The sequence below is a fragment of the Nerophis lumbriciformis genome, linkage group LG28 (genome assembly GCF_033978685.3).
Source record: "Nerophis lumbriciformis linkage group LG28, RoL_Nlum_v2.1, whole genome shotgun sequence".
NCBI lineage: Eukaryota > Metazoa > Chordata > Actinopteri > Syngnathiformes > Syngnathidae > Nerophis > Nerophis lumbriciformis.
Window position 1 is genome coordinate 4,766,248 of NC_084575.2, and position 18,131 is coordinate 4,784,378.

The window sequence follows — 18,131 nt, forward strand, 5'->3', positions numbered from 1 at the left end:
CTGCCGCTAAAGTCAACTTCTAGGAGAGGCTGCTAAGAAGATATCTCTGTCGGCTACACCGCGACTCGGCGCATTGAGGAAATAGCTGAAGACATTGAGACACAATTGTTAGAGAGGATTGCTAATCACCGTGGTAACGCACTCCAGCTTGACCAATCTACAGCGTTACGGTGAGTTCAAACTCTCATTTGTTTTTTATGTTGTATCTGCATTTTATTTTGAAGGCATGTAACCGTTTTTCTTAGCTGCTGAGTGGGAAAAGAAGTTAAAACACAAATGGTAAAAGTTTCGGGACGTGTGCAATTTTTGAGGCATATTTTTCTGAATTCTATTATATTTAAAAAAATATTTAATATACCGGTACATATTTTCTTCAAAATGCTTTATCCAGCATCAACAGTGCAGTACAACACAGTGTCTAAATAAGCAAGTGCTCACATTTATTTGACATTTTGTCTTGTAAAACCATCCATCCATTTTCTACCACTTATTCCCTTCGGGGGCGCTGGAGCCTATCTCAGCTACAGTCGGGCGGAAGGCGGGGTGCACCCTGGACAAGTCGCCACCTCATCACAGGGCCAACACAGATAGACAACATCACACACTAGGGACCATTTAGTGTTGCCAATCAACCTATCCATAGACTCCCCTTTAAGACCAGTTGATCTGCCGTTTCTTTTCTTTTCTCCTCTGCTCCCCTCTTCCTTGTGGAGAGGGGGGGGGGGGCACAGGTCCGGTGGCCATGGATGAAGTGCTGGCTGTCCAGAGTCGGGACCCGGGGTGGACCGCTTGCCTGTGCATCGGCTGGGAACATCTCTGCGCTGCTGAAACGTCTCCGCTCGGGATGGTTTCCTGCTGGCCCCACTATGGACTGGACTCTTACTATTATGTTGGATTCACTATGGACTGGACTCTCACAATATTATGTCAGACCCACTCAACATCCATTGCATTCGATCTCCCCTAGAGGGTGGGGGGTTACCCACATATGCGGTCCTCTCCAAGGTTTCTCATAGTCATTCACATCGACGTCCCACTGGGGTGAGTTTTTCCTTGCCCTTATGTGGGCTCTGTACCGAGGATGTCGTTGTGGCTTGTGCAGCCCTTTGAGACACTTGTGATTTAGGGCTATATAAATAAACATTGATTGATGATTGATTGATATCCCCAGGTGCATGTCTTTGGAGGTGGGAGGAAGCCGGAGTACCCGGAGGGAACCCACGCAGTCACGGGCAGAACATGCAAACTCCACACAGAAAGATCCCGAGCCCGGGATTGAACTCAGGACTACTCAGGACCTTTGTATTGTGAGGCACATGCACTAACCCCTCTACCACCGTGCTGCCCTCTTGTAAAACCTCCCCCACCAAATCTGCCCGCTTACCCCTGACCTTTTCAAAACAAATACATGAAATTAAATTTCATAAAGAAATACAAACATGTGTGCTTACGGACTGTATCCCTGCACACTGTATTGATCTATATTGATATATAATGTATATATTGTGTTTTTTATGTTGATTTAATAATTTAAAAAAAATAAAACTAAAAATTATATATATTTAATTTCTTGTGTGGCCCGGTACCAATCGGTCCGCGGCCCGGTGGTTGGGGACCACTGCTGTATAGCACACACTGCAACTGATCCAGCTGGTCCCAGTCGTCAGAGGGATGAGAGCACGGAACGTGGAACCGCTGTGTCGTCCTCGGCAGTAAATCATCAGTGGGCGCTGGAGTGTGTCTGCTCGGCTCCACAAGGGGGAAGCGGGCGTGGAAAGGTTACGTAACTCCGCTCTGGCCGACATCCACAGTCCACGCTCTGACTGCTTGCCCACTGACCAACTCCTGCCACTTCTTATCTTATTGTCCGGGCCGCTAAAAGGCTGAGCTCCAGTTTTCCCTGGTCTCTAACAAGCTGTGATGCTGTTACACTGCAGGGTTAGGAACAGCTTGGATCATTCCTTCAAATGTTCCACTTCCATTCACACATTTAAAAAACATGTCTTGAAAAAATATATCACTCTTGAATCAACACTGTAGTTAATACTATGATCAATGTTCATTACAAACTAAGTGTGAGATATAAATAATCATGGAAGTGTTTGTATATAGTATATAATTGGTGCAAAGGTGTACAAGGATATTTCACATGCCTTTACTGTGTATATCATTGAACTGTGTTTATGTTGTGTATAATGTGTGTTTATAATACGTTGTACAAAGAACATTTCATCATTTTCGGAAGTTCATCTTGTACTTGACATTGTTTATAGGGTTAGGCCAGGGGTCGGCAACCCGCGGCTCCGGAGTCGCATGCGGCTCTTTGATCACTCTGATGCGGCTCAGCAGCTTACTTGCTGAACTCCCCAATTTTCCCGTGAGACTTCCGGATTTCAGTGCCTCTCGCAGAAAACTCCCGGGATTAATATTCACCGATTTTCACCCTTATGGCTATAATAAGGGCGTGCCATGATGGTACAACATTTGGCGCCCTCCACAATCTGTATTAACAGCGTGCCAGCCCAACACTTGTTATACAATATACATCTTCTGCTTACACACGTACGTGACAGCAAGGCATACTTGGTCAACAGCCACACAGGTTACACTGACGGTGGTCATATAAAACAACTTTAACACTCTCACTAATAATGTGCCACACTTTGAACCAAAACCAAACAAGAATGACAAACACATTTCGGGAGAACATCTGCAACTTAACACAACATAAACACAACAGAACAAACACCCAGAATCCCATGCAGCCCTAACTCTCCCGGGATACATTATACACCCCCCCCACACCAAACCCCCCCCGTGCGTCGGTTGAGGTGGGCGGGGTTTGGTGGGGGGGGGGGGGTGTATAATGTATCCCGGGAGAGTTAGGGCTGCATGGGATTCTGGGTGTTTGTCCAGTTGTGTTTATGTTGTGTTACGGTGCAGATGTTCTCCCGAAATGTTTTGTCATTCTTGTTTGGTGTGGGTTCACAGTGTGGCGCATTATTAGTAAGAGTGTTAAAGTTTTTTTTATACCGCCACCGTCAGTGTGAGCTGTGTGGTTCTTGACCAAGTATGCCTTGCTGTCACTTACGTGAGCAAGCGGAAGCCCCATACAACGTGTGGCTGATCAGGCACGCTGGCTGTAGTGGGTGCTATATGCTGTACCATCACGGCACGCATGACGCTGACAAGCGCCATTCATTTAAAACCCGCGTGCCGCACCAGCTTTCAAATTCCACATAAAGGTGTGGGCAGCATGTCTGAGACCCCTGGTTTATACATAGCACAAAGAAAAAAGAAAAAAAATCGTATGCAGTGTTATTTCATTTAAAATTTCAAAAAATTTTGCGGCTCCTATTGTTTTCTATAATTTATAAAACTTGTCAAAATGGTTCTTTGACTGGTAAAGGTTGCCGACCCCTGGGTTAGGCGAAATAAGTGTTCAACTTCAGCCTAAACACTTTTGCTCTGCAACATTTTCTTTTTCAATCTATGAATGTACAACTGTTTGTTCATTTTGTTGACCATTGACCGAAGAACAATAATAAACTAATGATGATGAAGATGTATCTGTGCAAGTGAACAATTGGACAGACTACACACACACATCAGAAACATACATCTTAGAAGCCTACAACAATATATGTGAAGAAGACTTTAGGGTTCAATCCCCACCTAGTACCAACCTCGTCATGTCTGTTGTGTCCTGAGCAAGACACTTCACCCTTGCTCCTGATGGGTGCTGGTTAGCGCCTTGCATGGCAGCTCCCTCCATCAGTGTGTGAATGTGTGTGTGAATGGGTAAATGTGGAAGTAGTGTCAAAGCGCTTTGAGTACCTTGAAGGTAGAAAAGCGCTATACAAGTACAAGTACAACCCATTAAAAGTGAAGATGTGAGGTGAAATAAGTACAAATGCAGCAATAAAAACAAGCAACTCCACTCACGATGGCTCTAAAGTTCAGTGATGTGTTGCTAACTTCAGCATTTTTCTTCTTTGTTGATGTTTTGCAGTAGTTAACATCCATGATGTAACAATGCTGCTAATCTACCAGAGTCCACATTTTGTTAACCATTTTATTCATTCATACTTTTAATTGGATAATAACATCAATAAAATGCAATGGAAAAAATGTGTGAAAAAAACCAAATGAAAATAATAAGATGTCCTCTCTTCAAAGATGAGAAAATAGAATAAAATAGTAGCTACATATATAATATTCAATACATGCACACAACGTAAAAAGTAAGTACAGGACAACATATAAGACTAGAAGATGAGAAGCACTACATACAACATCAAATATACATTCATATTAAACATGCTGTGTTTTTAAACTACATTTAGCACAATCACTGTTTAAGTGTTTTTAAATCCCTGCAGCTTCCATGACTGTTACACACTTGTGTCTACTGACCTGATACTGAAACCTAAACATCTTATCACACACAGTGCAACTAAACAGTTTCTCACCAGTGTGTGTGGTCATGCGTTCCTTTATGGAGAAACTCTTCTCACAAAAAGGGCAAGTAAAAGGTTTCTCACCTGTGTGTGTTCTCATGTGCAATATCATTTCCTTATTAGTGTTGAATCTTTTAGCACAAGCTGAGCAAGCAAAAGGTTTCTCTCCAGTGTGTGTTCTCATGTGTATGGTCATTTGTTCCTTTCTGGAGAAACTCTTCTTACAAACAGAGCAAGTAAAAGGTTTCTCACCTGTGTGTGTTCTCATGTGCGATATCATTTCATTCTTAGTGTTGAATCTTTTAGCACAAACTGAGCAAGCAAAAGGTTTCTCTCCAGTGTGTTTTCTCATGTGTATGGTCATTTGTTCCTTTCTGGAGAAACTCTTCTTACAAACAGAGCAAGTAAAAGGTTTCTCACCTGTGTGTGTTCTCATGTGCAATATCATTTCCTTCTTAGTGTTGTATCTTTTAGCACAAGCTGAGCAAGCAAAAGGTTTCTCTCCAGTGTGTGTTCTCATGTGTATGGTCATTTGTTCCTTTCTGGAGAAACTCTTCTTACAAACAGAGCAAGTAAAAGGTTTCTCACCTGTGTGTGTTCTCATGTGCAATATCATTTCATTCTTAGTGTTGAATCTTTTAGCACAAACTGAGCAAGCAAACGGTTTCTCTCCAGTGTGTGTTCTTGTGTGTGTGGTCATGTTATGTTTTGTGGAGAAACTCTTCTTACAAACAGAGCAAGTAAAAGGTTTCTCACCTGTGTGTGTTCTCATGTGTAATATCATGTCATTCTTAGTGTTGAATCTTTCAGCACAAGCTGAGCAAGCAAAAGATTTCTCTCCAGTGTGTGTTCTCATGTGTGTGGTCATGTTACGCTTTGTGGAGAAACTCTTCTTACAAAAAGAGCAAGTAAAAGGTTTCTCACCTGTGTGTGTTCTCATGTGTGTGGTCATTTGTTCCTTTCTGGAGAAACTCTTCTTACAAACAGAGCAAGTAAAAGGTTTCTCACCTGTGTGTGTTCTCATGTGCAATATAATTTCCGTCTTAGTGTTGAACATTTTAGCACAAGCTGAGCAAGCAAAAGGTTTCTCTCCAGTGTGTGTTCTCATGTGTAAGGTCATTTGTTGCTTTCTGGAGAAACTCTTCTTACAAACAGAGCAAGTAAAAGGTTTCTCACTTGTGTGTGTTCTCATGTGTAATATCATTTCATTCTTAGTGTTGAATCTTTTAGTACAAGCTGAGCAAGCAAAATGTTTCTCTCCAGTGTGTGTTCTCATGTGTGTGGTCATGTTACCCTTTTGGAAGAAATTCTTCTTACAAAAAGAGCATGTAAAATGTTTCTCTCCAGTGTGTATTCTCATGTGTACTGTAAAATGACCCTTGTGTCTAAATGATTTCCCACATTCAGAGCAGTCAAAGTGTTTGTTGTTAGTGTGATGTCTCGTATCACCTTTAGAGTCATTTTTACTCTCCAAAGGTTTTTGGATGTGGTCACTGTGATCAGAAGAGTGTGACATCATGTGGTCCATGTCTGACAGTGGAGCAAAGATGCTGTCTGGTTCTGACTTGATATCTTCACAATGCTCTCCATCAGCTTCTGTGATGTGTTGACTTACAAGCTCCGCCCCTCTGTTCTCCTCACTTTGACTGTGATGAAGCTGAAAGGACTGAGCTTCATCTTCATCATGAAGCTGCTCCTCTTTAATGTGGGAGGGGGCCTGTAGCCCCTTCTGTCCCACACTGGTGTGCCACTCCTCTTCATGACTCCCCGCTGACACCCGCTGGACGTCTGCAGAACAAATGAGGTGTTACTGTATTGAAGTTTGCAGTATTCAAACTATTGACATGTGAGCTAGGCCAAATAGACAGTGATGGGCAAGCTACCTGGATAATGTAGTAAGCTAAGCTACAAGTTACTCTCAATTAAATGGAGCTAAGCTATCCTCAGAGAATTGTAGCACGCTACACTACAAGCTACACTGCAAAAGCAGCTTGCCACATCAAAGCTACATTTAACAGCATATATATTATATATATATTGGCCCACATGTATAATATCAATGTTTATGTTGTCCATGGAAAGAAGTTAGTAAGAAGCAAAAGAAAAACAACCAACCATGGATGACAAAAGGACTGAAAAATGCTTGTCACAAAAAAAAGACATTATATGGAATATTAATAACACAGACATCTATAGAGGCAGAAAATAAGTATAATAAATATAAAAAGAAGCTAATTGGTATACTAGGAACATGTAAGAAGGAATACTACAGACAATTATTAAAGAAGAACAGAAACAACATGAGAGCAACATGGGGCATCCTAAATAGCATCATTAAAAATGCCGCTAAGAAAGATAACCCCCAGTACTTTCTACATGGAAATACAAAAAATGACAATATGAACCAAATAGTTGAACGTTTTAAGGATTACTTTGTTAATATCAGAAAAAATGTGGAACAAAGATTTCCAATGCAGATGATGGATCAGTTGAGGACTTGAGTGAGCTCATAGACAGAAATCCCAATTCCATGTTTCTTAAGAACGTGACAAAAGAAGAAATAATCAAAATTGTAAAACATTGTAAATCCAAGACCTCAACCGACTGTCATGGAATAGATATGGTAACCATAAAAAAGGTTATAGAAGACATTTCAGAACCTCTGACATATATCAGCAACGTATCATTTCTAACCCGCAAATTCCCTGACAAAATGAAAACAGCAAAAGTCGTACCAATTTCTAAGAATGGAGACATACACCAGTTTACTAACTACACACCAGTTTCATTACTTCCACCATTCTCCAAAATCATGGAAAAACTATTCAATAGCTGATTAGATTTATTTATCAACAAAAGTGGGACGCTGGTGGAGAACCAATATGGACTCCCAGCAAATATCTCAACATCTGGTCAACATATGTAATAACAAGTGTGTGCAAGATATTGAAATGAATCAAAACAATGTATATGTATATATATATATATATATATATATATATATATATATATAGGTAGATAGAGAGAGAGAGAGAGAGAGAGAGAGAGAGAGAGAGAGAGAGAGAGAGAGAGAGAGAGAGAGAGATCGTAATAACTTGAAGTAAATAATGAAGATAGAAAAACCAATTACAAAAAACAAAATCCAAAACAAATTTACAAAAAGCTTACCTTTGTTTATATTTGCATAGTTTGTATATATTATTAATGTTGTAAATATAAATCTTTATATATTTAAAAATGCTGGTCCTAAAGAGGTAGGCATTTTTCAGAGGTTGTCAAGAAGGTCACACATACAATAATGTATGTGTGAGTGTGTGTGTGTGTGTTTGTTTGTGTGTTCTTGAGACATGAAGAAGGAAAAGTATCTTCCATATGAGGAGGTGTGAACAAGTGATGACAAAAATCATGGTCCCAATAACATTGCATCTAATACTAGAGTCCGTGAACATTGCTCCAAAGTCAGGGTTTTTTGTTGATTTAATGTGCATAAACAATGAACATTGACAGATGCAAAAGCAGCAATATATGAAAAAACAAGACGGCAGCTAAAGAAGGACTTCCCTATCCATCCCCCTCTGGTCAACATATGTAATAACAAGTGTGAGTAAGAAATTGAAATGTGCCTCCTTTGGCCAAAATGCATAAAATAAATATGTATATAGAGACATACTGTAATAACTTGAAGTAAATAATGAAGATTAAAAAACAATTACAAACAAAACATTTTAAACAAAACTAAAAGCTTACCTTTTTTTATATTTGCATAGTATGTATATATTAATGTTGTAAATACACATCTTTATATATCTAGAAAGGGTGGTCCTAAAGAGGTAGGCACTGTCACATCTAATAGAGAGCCAAATACTAGAGTCTGTGAACATTGCTCCAAAGTCAAGATTTGTTGTTGATTTAATGTGCATACAAAAGTGAACATTGACAGGTGCAAAGGCAGCAATATATGATAAAACAAGACGGCAGCTAAAGAAGGACTTCCCTATTCATCCCCAAAAAACCTGCCAGGTGAGCAGCTGATTCGACCACTTCTGGTGCTGACGTAAGACAACCTGCGTCCCATATGTTTATTTGAATGAAATAAGTTTATTTCCATCATATAATCAACCATCAACCATTCTGTGTGACCAGTTTAACAGTACAGATGATACATATTTAACAATCATACACATTTACACACAAAAAGAAAAGAAAAAGAATGACGGAAAAAGGAATAGGCTGAAGCCAAAGCTTATATTTGGGGGGATTACCCCCAATACTTCTTAGACGGAAACACAAATAATGACAACATGAAGGAAGTAGTTGAAAGCTTCAATAATTACTTTGTAAATATTGGAAGAAAGGATTCCAGACCCAGTTTCAATTGAGGACTATAATGATACCATAGAGCCAAATCCCAACTCCATGTTCCTCAGTAATGTGACACAGGAGGAAATAGTTATAATCCTGTAATCTAAGACTTCAACTGATTGTAATGGAATTGATATGGAAACCATAAAAAAGGTTCTAGAAGAGATCTCAGGACCATTCATGTATATTACCGTATTTTCCGCACTATAAGGCGCACCGGATTATTAGCCGCACCTTCTATGAATTACATATTTCATAATTTTGTCCACCAATAAGCCGCCCCGGACTAAAAGCCGCGCCTACGCTGCGCTAAAGTGAATGTCAAAAAAACGCTGCGCTAAAGTGAATGTCAAAAAAACAGTCAGATAGTTCAGTCAAACTTTAATAATATATTGAAAACCAGCGTTCTAACAACTCTGTCCCAAAATGTACGCAAATGTGCAATCACAAACATAGTAAAATTCAAAATGGTGTAGAGCAATAGTAACATAATGTTGCTCGAACGTTAATGTCACAACACACAAAATAAACATAGCGCTCACCTTCTGAAGTTATTCTTCATTCGTAAATCCTTCGAATTCTTCGTCTTCGGTGTCCGAATTGAAAAGTTGCGCAAGCGTGGGATCCAAAATGGCCGGTTCCGTCTCGTAGAAGTCATCGGGAGTCAGTGTCGCTGTTGTTCTGTGAATCCTGCCTTCCGGAAAGCTCGGACCACAGTTGTGACCGAAATATCTGCCCAAGCATTTACGATCCACTGGCAAATGTTGGCGTATGTCGTCCGAGGCTGTCTGCCCGTCTTAGTGAAGGTGTGTTCGCCTTCGGAGCTGTGTGAAAAAAGCCACCCGGCCTCTTCGCGTAAACTTCCCTTAACCACTCGCTCATCTTTTCTTCATCCATCCATCCCTTCGAGTTAGCTTTTATGATGACGCCGGCTGGAAAGGTCTCTTTTGGCAAGGTCTTCCTTTTGAATATCACCATGAGTGGAAGTTAGCATGGCAAGCTAGAACCACAGTGAAGGATGACTTCTCATTCCCTGTGGAGCGAATATTCACCGTACGTGCTCCCGTTCCACAGTGCGGTTCAGTTGCTGTGAAATACGGTAGTAATCCGTGTGCGGATGGAGAGATTGCGTCTTTTTATGAACCGGATCGTTTAGTAGGAGCCATTTTGTGGTCTTTACAGATGTAAACAGGAAATGAAACGTACGGTGATATCCGCGCGTTTTTTCTTCTTCTTCCGGGGGCGGGTGAAGCGCTTCCTGTTCTATGGGGGCAGGTGAAGCGCTTCCTGTTCTATGGGGGCGGGTGCTTTCCTTGGCGGTTGCTTGCGTAGAAGAAGAAGCGCTTCCTGTTCTACCGGGAAAAAAGATGGCGGCTGTTTACCGAAGTTGCGAGACCGAAACTTTATGAAAATGAATCGTAATAAAGCGCACCGGGTTATTAGGCGCACTGTCAGCTTTTGAGAAAAATTGTGGTTTTTAGGTGCGCCTTATAGTGCGGAAAATACGGTAGTAACATATCATTTCAAATACCCAAACTAAATGAAAATAGCTAAAGTTGCACCAATTTATAAGACTGGAGACAAACACCAATTTACAAATTATAGACCTGTTTCTTTACTTCCACAGTTTTCTAAAATCATTGAAAAAGTGTCCAATAACAGTTTAGAGAGTTTCACAAACAAACATGGAATACTAGAAGAGAAGCAATATGGATACACAGCTAATATTTCAACTTTGATGGCTTTCGTTGAAATGACAGAAAAAATGAGCAATGCAATAGATAGTAAAAAATGTGCAGCAGCAGTGTTGTTGGATCGAACTAAAGCATTTGACACAATTAATCACAATATTTTCATCAAAAAACTAGAAGGATATGGCATCAGAGGGTTGGTCTTAAACTGGATAAGAAGTTATTTAACCAACAGGAATACGTGAAGCTAGGCCAACACACTTCTACAACACTAAATATATCCTGTGGTGTACCTCAGGGATCAATACTAGGACCTCAATTATTCAATCTCTATATAAATGACATCTGTAAAGTTACAAAAGATTTAAAGTTAGTATTATTTGCAGATGATACAACAGTGTTTTGTTCAGGAGAGAACACACAGAAGATAATACAAATAATAACAGAAGAAATGAACACATTAAAAAGATGCTTTGACAATCTTTGAATCCCAGTAAAAGTAAAATAATGCTATTTGGTAACAGTAGAAGACAAAGTCAAACACAAACACAAATAGACGGAATAGAAATTGAAAGAGTAAATGAAACCACATGTCTAGGTAAAATAATTGATGATAAAATGAACTGGAAATGTCATGTAAAAAATATACAACATAAAGTAGCAAGAAACACGTCAATAATGAATAAAGCAAAACATGTTGTAGACCAAAAATGACTTCATATTCTCTACTGCTCGCTAGTGTTACATATCTGACTTATTGTGTAGAAATATGGGAAATAACTACAAAAGTACACTTCATTCATTAACTGTGTTACAAAAAAGATCAGTTATAATAATACATCATGTTGGATATAGACAACATACAAACATTTTATTTATAGAATCAAAAATACTGAAATTCCACCACATAGTGAATTAGCAAACAGCTAAAATGATACACAAAGCAAACTATAACCTGCTAGCCAAGAATGTACAACAATTCTGTGGTAATCTGAAATCTCCTTGTTCATTTCTGTTGTTGTTTGCACACAATGTTCACTCTCTCTCTCATCCTCAGTATGGAGTGCAGCTGGTGCGAGGCAGCAGCACACACCTGACATTGATTAGGAGCAGACTATTTAACCTGGCTGCTGACGGCCTGTGAGCGCCGGAACTTTGTTACTGCTTGCTACCTGTTTATCTTGCCAGAGAATTCACTAGTTCGTCGTGTGCCCTTCATATCAGGTTTGCCTGTATATTTCCTAGCCTTGTCTAGCGTTTTCATTTTGTACTTTGTTTATCTATTTACTTCTTTCATGAAGTATGTTTTCCTAGCCTTGTCTAGCGTTTTTAGTTTGTACTTTGTTTTATATTAACTTCTTTCATGAAGTATTTTTTCCTAGACTTGTCTAGCGCTTTTAGTTTGTGTGTTATCTCTCGTAGTACCGTATTTTCCGCACCATTAGCCGCACCTAAAAACCACAAATTTACTCAAAAGCTGACAGTGCGGCTTTTAACCCGGTGCGCTTTATATATGGATAAATATTAAGATTCATTTTCATAAAGTTTCGATCTCGCAACTTAGGTAAACAGCCGCCATCTTTTTTCCCGGTAGAACAAGAAGCGCTTCTTCTTCTACGCAAGCAACCGCCAAGGTAAGCACCCGCCCCCATAGAACAGGAAGCGCTTCTTCTTCTACTGTAAGCAACCACCCGCCCCCGGAAGAAGAAGAAAAAACGCGCGGATATCACCGTACGTTTCATTTCCTGTTTACATCTGTAAAGACCACAAAATGGCTCCTACTAAGCGACAAGGATCCGGTTCATGAAAAGACGCAATCTCTCCATCCGCACACGGATTACTACCGTATTTCACAGCAACTGATATTCCTGTGAACCGCACTGTGGAACGGGAGCACGTACGGTGAATATTCGCACCACAGGGAATGAGAAGTCATCCTTCACTGTGGTTCTAGCTTGCCATGCTAACTTCCACCCATGGTGATATTCAAAAGGAAGACCTTGCCAAAAGAGACCTTTCCAGCCGGCGTCATCATAAAAGCTAACTCGAAGGGATGGATGAAGAAAAGATGAGCGAGTGGTTAAGGTAAGTTTAAGTTTACGCGAAGAGGCCGGGTGGCTTTTTTCACGCAGCTCTGTCCATGTTGATATACGTATGTTTGTGATTGCACATTTGCGTACATTTTGGGAGTGAACAGAGTTGTTAGAACGCTGGTTTTTAATATATTATTAAAGTTTGACTGACCTATCTGACTGTTTTTTGACATTCCTTTAGCGCAGTTAGATGCGGCTTACAACACGGGGCGGCTTATTGGTGGACAAAGTTTTGAAATATGCCGTTCATTGAAGGCGCGGCTTTTAACCCAGGGCGCCTTATGATGCGGAAAATACGGTAGTTTTTTTACATGGTGTGTTTTGTTGTGTTTACCACCATCGCCTTTATTTTGCTACTTTGTGCTTCCTCCTAAATAAAAGGAAGAGCTATTGTACACAATAAGTCTCTGCATCCTTGGGATCCACCCTACCAATTCCTAACAGAAAAGTTCCGGCCAAACTATGGAACCCGCAGAGACAGATGCCTGGAAAAGAGCATTACAAGGCCAGGCTCAACGGATCAACCAGCAGGGGGACCAGCTAGACCACCTGAGCCGAGGTCTACAGGGACTGTCGGAGCGTCAAGACACCATGTTGGAGCGAGTCAACATGTTGCTAGCCACTGTTGTACCCACCTCGACCACCGTGCCTGACCAGACATCCGCCCAGCCTACACAACCCGCAAGTACCAGCAACATACGGCTATCCCGACCCGAACGTTTTTCCGGAGAAAGGGAAGACGTAAGACAATTCCTGACTCAGTGTGAACTACATTTCGAGCTAAACGCTTCTGCTTTCACCTCTGAGCGGGCTAAGGTAGCGTTTGTTATCTCCCACCTGTCTGGCCGTGCGGGCACCTGGGCGACTGCTGAATGGAACCGTCAGACCACCTCCAGCTCCACATATGCGAACTTTTCCAAAGCCATGAAGCAAATCTTCCAACGACGACTCCCAGGTAGAGAGGCAGCGAGATCCTTTTTTCGGCTGCAACAGGGTTCACGACGTGTCGCAGATTACTCGATCGAGTTCCGCACCATGGCCGCCGACTGTGACTGGGGTCCCTCGGCGCTGTTGGACGCTTTCTTCCTGGGTCTCGCGGACGAGATTCGTCACATGATGATCCCGCTGTCACTCCCGACGAACCTGGATGATCTCATCGAATTGGCGGTGCAAATCGACTTCCGCCTATTGGAGGAGAGGCGGGATCGACGAGGGAGACAAGCCCCACCTAGCAGCCAATCAGCACCTGCTAGACCTGCCATCTGCAAAACTGAGCAATTCGTTCCCGAAGACACCTCTCCTTCGGGGCAGATAGATGAGCCGATGCAACTGGGAGGTCGTCGACTCACCACTGCCGAGAGGGAACGCCGTTTTCGCCTCCAACTCTGCCTATACTGTGGGGCCGCTGATCACCTCATCTCCCGCTGCAAGGAACTGCCGCGCCCCGCCGCACGGCCAAGAGTGCGCCCTCACTCACCAGAGGACACGTCCACCAGAGGTCGCCGTTCTCCTTCGTTGGCCGCAGGCAGAATGCAGCTAAAAGGTACTCTTTCTTGGTCTAACCAACAAATAGACATTTGCGCTCTCATTGACTCAGGAGCAGATGATAACTTTTTGGACTTTGAGTTCATGAGACTCCATAAGATTCCAGTTGTAAAACTGTATGTGCCCAAGAGGGTGTATTCTCTAGATGGGCGCCTATTAGCCAGTATAACCCACCAGACCCTCCCGCTCAACCTGCGCTTGTCTGGTAATCATTGTGAGAAAATAATTTTTTTTATCGTGCCATCACGGTCCGCGCCTGTAATTTTGGGGATAACCTGGCTACATAAGCATAACCCGCACATAGACTGGCCTCGCTCGGCCATTATTAATTGGAGTGTGACCTGCCACATACATTGTCTTCGTTCCGCAGCAGGATCCCACACACCGCCACCTACCTCCGTTATAGAGAACATAGACTTAACAAACGTGCCCACAAACTACCATGATTTAAAAGCGGTATTTAGCAAGGATAGAGCACTCTCACTTCCCCCCCACCGACCCTACGATTGTGGTATCGATTTGCTAGCCGGCGCGGCTTTACCATCGACCCGTTTGTACAAGGTGTCTAATACCGAACTCAAAGCACTAGAAGAATACATAAACACATCACGAGCTGCGGGCCTCATTCGTCCTTCTACTGCACCGGTAGCTGCTGGATTTTTTTTTGTCGAAAAGAAGGACAAGTCCCTACGGCCTTGTATAGACTACCGTGCTCTTAATCAGATTACTGTCAAGAATAAGTATCCTCTTCCACTCCTTGATTCTGCTTTTACTCCCTTACAGTCTGCAAAGTTTTTTACTAAACTCGATCTACGTAACGCGTACCATCTAGTTCGCATCCGAGAGGGGGATGAATGGAAGACCGCATTCAACACCCCTCTCGGACATTTTGAGTATTTAGTCATGCCTTTTGGACTTACAAATGCACCTGGTGTTTTTCAGGGTTTCATTAATGACATTTTTCGGGACATGACAGGTCGGTTTCTCTTTGTTTACCTGGACGATATATTAATTTATTCATCAACATTTGACGAACATGTGCAGCAGGTTCGATTAGTCCTTCAACGATTGCTCGAGAATAAACTGTTCGTCAAAGCGGAAAAATGCGAGTTTCACTCTTCCTCCATTCCCTTCTTAGGATTTATCATTGAGGAGGGTAGACTCAGACCGGACCCTACTAAAGTAAAAGCAGTAGTAGATTGGCCCACTCCAGTTTCCAAGAAGCACCTTCAGAGATTCTTGGGCTTCTCTAATTTTTATCGGCGATTTATTCGTAATTTTAGTCGTGTCGCTGAGCCACTTACGAGGCTAACCTCTACTAAGGTTCTGTTTGAATGGACACCCGAAGCCAATTCCGCGTTCTTGAGGCTGAAAAGATTGTTTACTTCGGCTCCTGTTCTTTGTTACCCTGACCGTTCTCTCCAATTTTTTGTTGAGGTGGACGCTTCTGATTCAGGTGTAGGGGCCGTACTCTCCCAGCAATCTATCTCCGACCAGAAGTTGCACCCCTGTGCTTTCTTCTCTCGTCGCCTATCCCCTGCTGAGAGAAATTATGACATTGGCAACAGGGAGCTCCTGGCGGTCATCTGGGCCCTTCAGGAGTGGAGACATTGGCTGGAAGGGGCGGAGCTACCATTCATCATCTACACGGACCACAAGAACCTGTCCTACTTAAGGACTGCACAGAGACTGAACCCCCGCCAAGCCAGGTGGGCACTATTTCTGACCCGTTTCAATTTTATCATCACTTTCCGACCTGGTTCTCAGAATGGGAAGCCCGATGCCCTGTCCCGTCTCTACTCTTCGTCCTTTGAGAATTCTTCACAGGAACCAATTGTTCCCCATACCCACATCATTGGGGGACTCCAGTGGGACATCAAGCGGCAAGTCTTGGAGGCCCTGAAGTCGGACACATCTCCTCGGGGCTGCCCACCAGGTCGGTTATTTGTGGTTCCTCGGCTTCGTTCCAACGTTCTGGATTGGGCACATGGGTCGAAGATCGCTTGCCATCCAGGTATTCGTCGCACCAGTTTTGTCCTCTCCCAGCGTTTTTGGTGGCCATCCATTCTTGCAGATACAAAGGCGTTTGTGGCAGCATGTCGGATCTGCGCCCGGAACAAGGCATCCCACCAGGCTCCAGCAGGACTGTTACACCCATTACCCATCCCCTCCCGCCCGTGGTCACACATAGCTGTGGACTTTGTCACAGGACTGCCCCCTTCCGAGGGAAATGACACGGTCTTGACCATTGTGGACCGGTTCTCAAAGATGGCCCACTTCGTGGCCCTCCCCAAGCTGCCTTCAGCTCTGGAAACAGCCCAACTATTAGTGCTCCATGCTTTCCGGCTGCACGGCATCCCCACTGATGTGGTATCCAACAGAGGGCCAGTTTTCCTCGGCTGTCTGGAGGGCATTCTGCAAGTCTCTGGGGGCCTCCCCTAGCCTATCCTCCGGCTACCACCCTCAGAGCAATGGACAGACCGAGCGGACCAACCAAGACCTGGAGGCGGCCATCAGGTACACATGTCATCAGCAACCCTCAATCTGGTCTGAGAATCTCCCATGGATCGAATACGCTCACAATTCCCTCATTAGCTCCGCCACCGGCCTGTCTCCATTTCACGTCGCCTATGGTTTCCAACCCCCAGTTTTTTCTTCTACCCAACCCAATGCTGACGTTCCATCCGTAACGGCACACCTGCGCCGGGCTCATCAAGCTTGGCGTAACACCAGGGCGGCGTTAAGAAGAACATCGGCCAGGAACCAACTCTTAGCCAACCGCCATCGCACACCAGCCCCACACTACCAGTTGGGACAGAAGGTCTGGTTATCGTCCCGGGACCTACCATTGGCCACCGACTCTAAGAAACTGGCTCCCAGGTTCATTGGACCATACCCCATTGTCAAGATCATCAATCGTGTTGCAGTCAGGCTCCATCTCCCAAAATCTCTCAAGTGCCATCCTGTTTTTCACGTGTCCCGCATCAAGCCTGTCGCATCCAGCCCGCTCAGTCCTCCTGAGGTACCGCCTCCTCCACCCAGGCTGGTTGAAGGTCACCCAGCATTTACAGTAAACACCATCTTAGATGTGAGAAGAAGGGGCAGGGGTTTCCAATACCTGGTAGACTGGGAGGGGTACGGCCCGGAGGAGCGGTCATGGATTTCTAGTTCGCTTATAATTGACAAGGACTTGATCAAGGAATTTTACGTTCGATTTCCAGACAAACCAGGTAGGCCGCCAGGAGGCGTCCGTTGAGGGGGGGGGGTACTGTGGTAATCTGAAATCTCCTTGTTCATTTCTGTTGTTGTTTGCACACAATGTTCACTCTCTCTCTCATCCTCAGTATGGAGTGCAGCTGGTACGAGGCAGCAGCACACACCTGACATTGATTAGGAGCAGCCTATTTAACCTGGCTGCTGACGGCCTGTGAGCGCCGGAACTTTGTTACTGCTTGCTACCTGTTTATCTTGCCAGAGAACTCACTAGTTCGTCGTGTGCCCTTCATATCAGGTTTGCCTGTATATTTCCTAGCCTTGTCTAGCGTTTTCATTTTGTACTTTGTTTATCTATTTACTTCTTTCATGAAGTATGTTTTCCTAGCCTTGTCTAGCGTTTTTAGTTTGTACTTTGTTTTATATTAACTTCTTTCATGAAGTATTTTTTCCTAGCCTTGTCTAGCGCTTTTAGTTTGTGTGTTATCTCTCGTAGTAGTTTTTTTTTACATGGTGTGTTTTGTTGTGTTTACCACAATCGCCTTTATTTTGCTACTTTGTGCTTCCTCCTAAATAAAAGGAAGAGCTATTGTACACAATAAGTCTCTGCATCCTTGGGATCCACCCTACCAATTCCTAACAAATTCTCAACAAGAGGAGAAATATAATCTCAGAGAAAAATGTAATTTAAAACATTTGTATGCACGTACAACACTTAAGACCTTCAGTATATCAGTATGTGGAATTAAATGATGGAATGGATGAAG

The 18,131-nt window shown here is 43.0% G+C and overlaps 1 protein-coding gene across 1 annotated transcript in view; it reads right to left on the reverse strand.

The window, feature by feature from the left end:
* Positions 1-53: 53 nt before the first annotated feature.
* The window catches only part of LOC133570678 (uncharacterized), a 30,454-nt gene continuing 12,376 nt past the window's right edge, over positions 54-18,131 (reverse strand). Inside the window, exons 4-5 of the mRNA XM_072916562.1 lie at positions 4,473-6,248; positions 54-85 (exon numbers count right to left, since the gene is read on the reverse strand). Of these exons, the coding sequence (XP_072772663.1) occupies positions 54-85; positions 4,473-6,248 (1,808 nt within the window). The remainder of the gene's footprint in view (positions 86-4,472; positions 6,249-18,131) is intronic.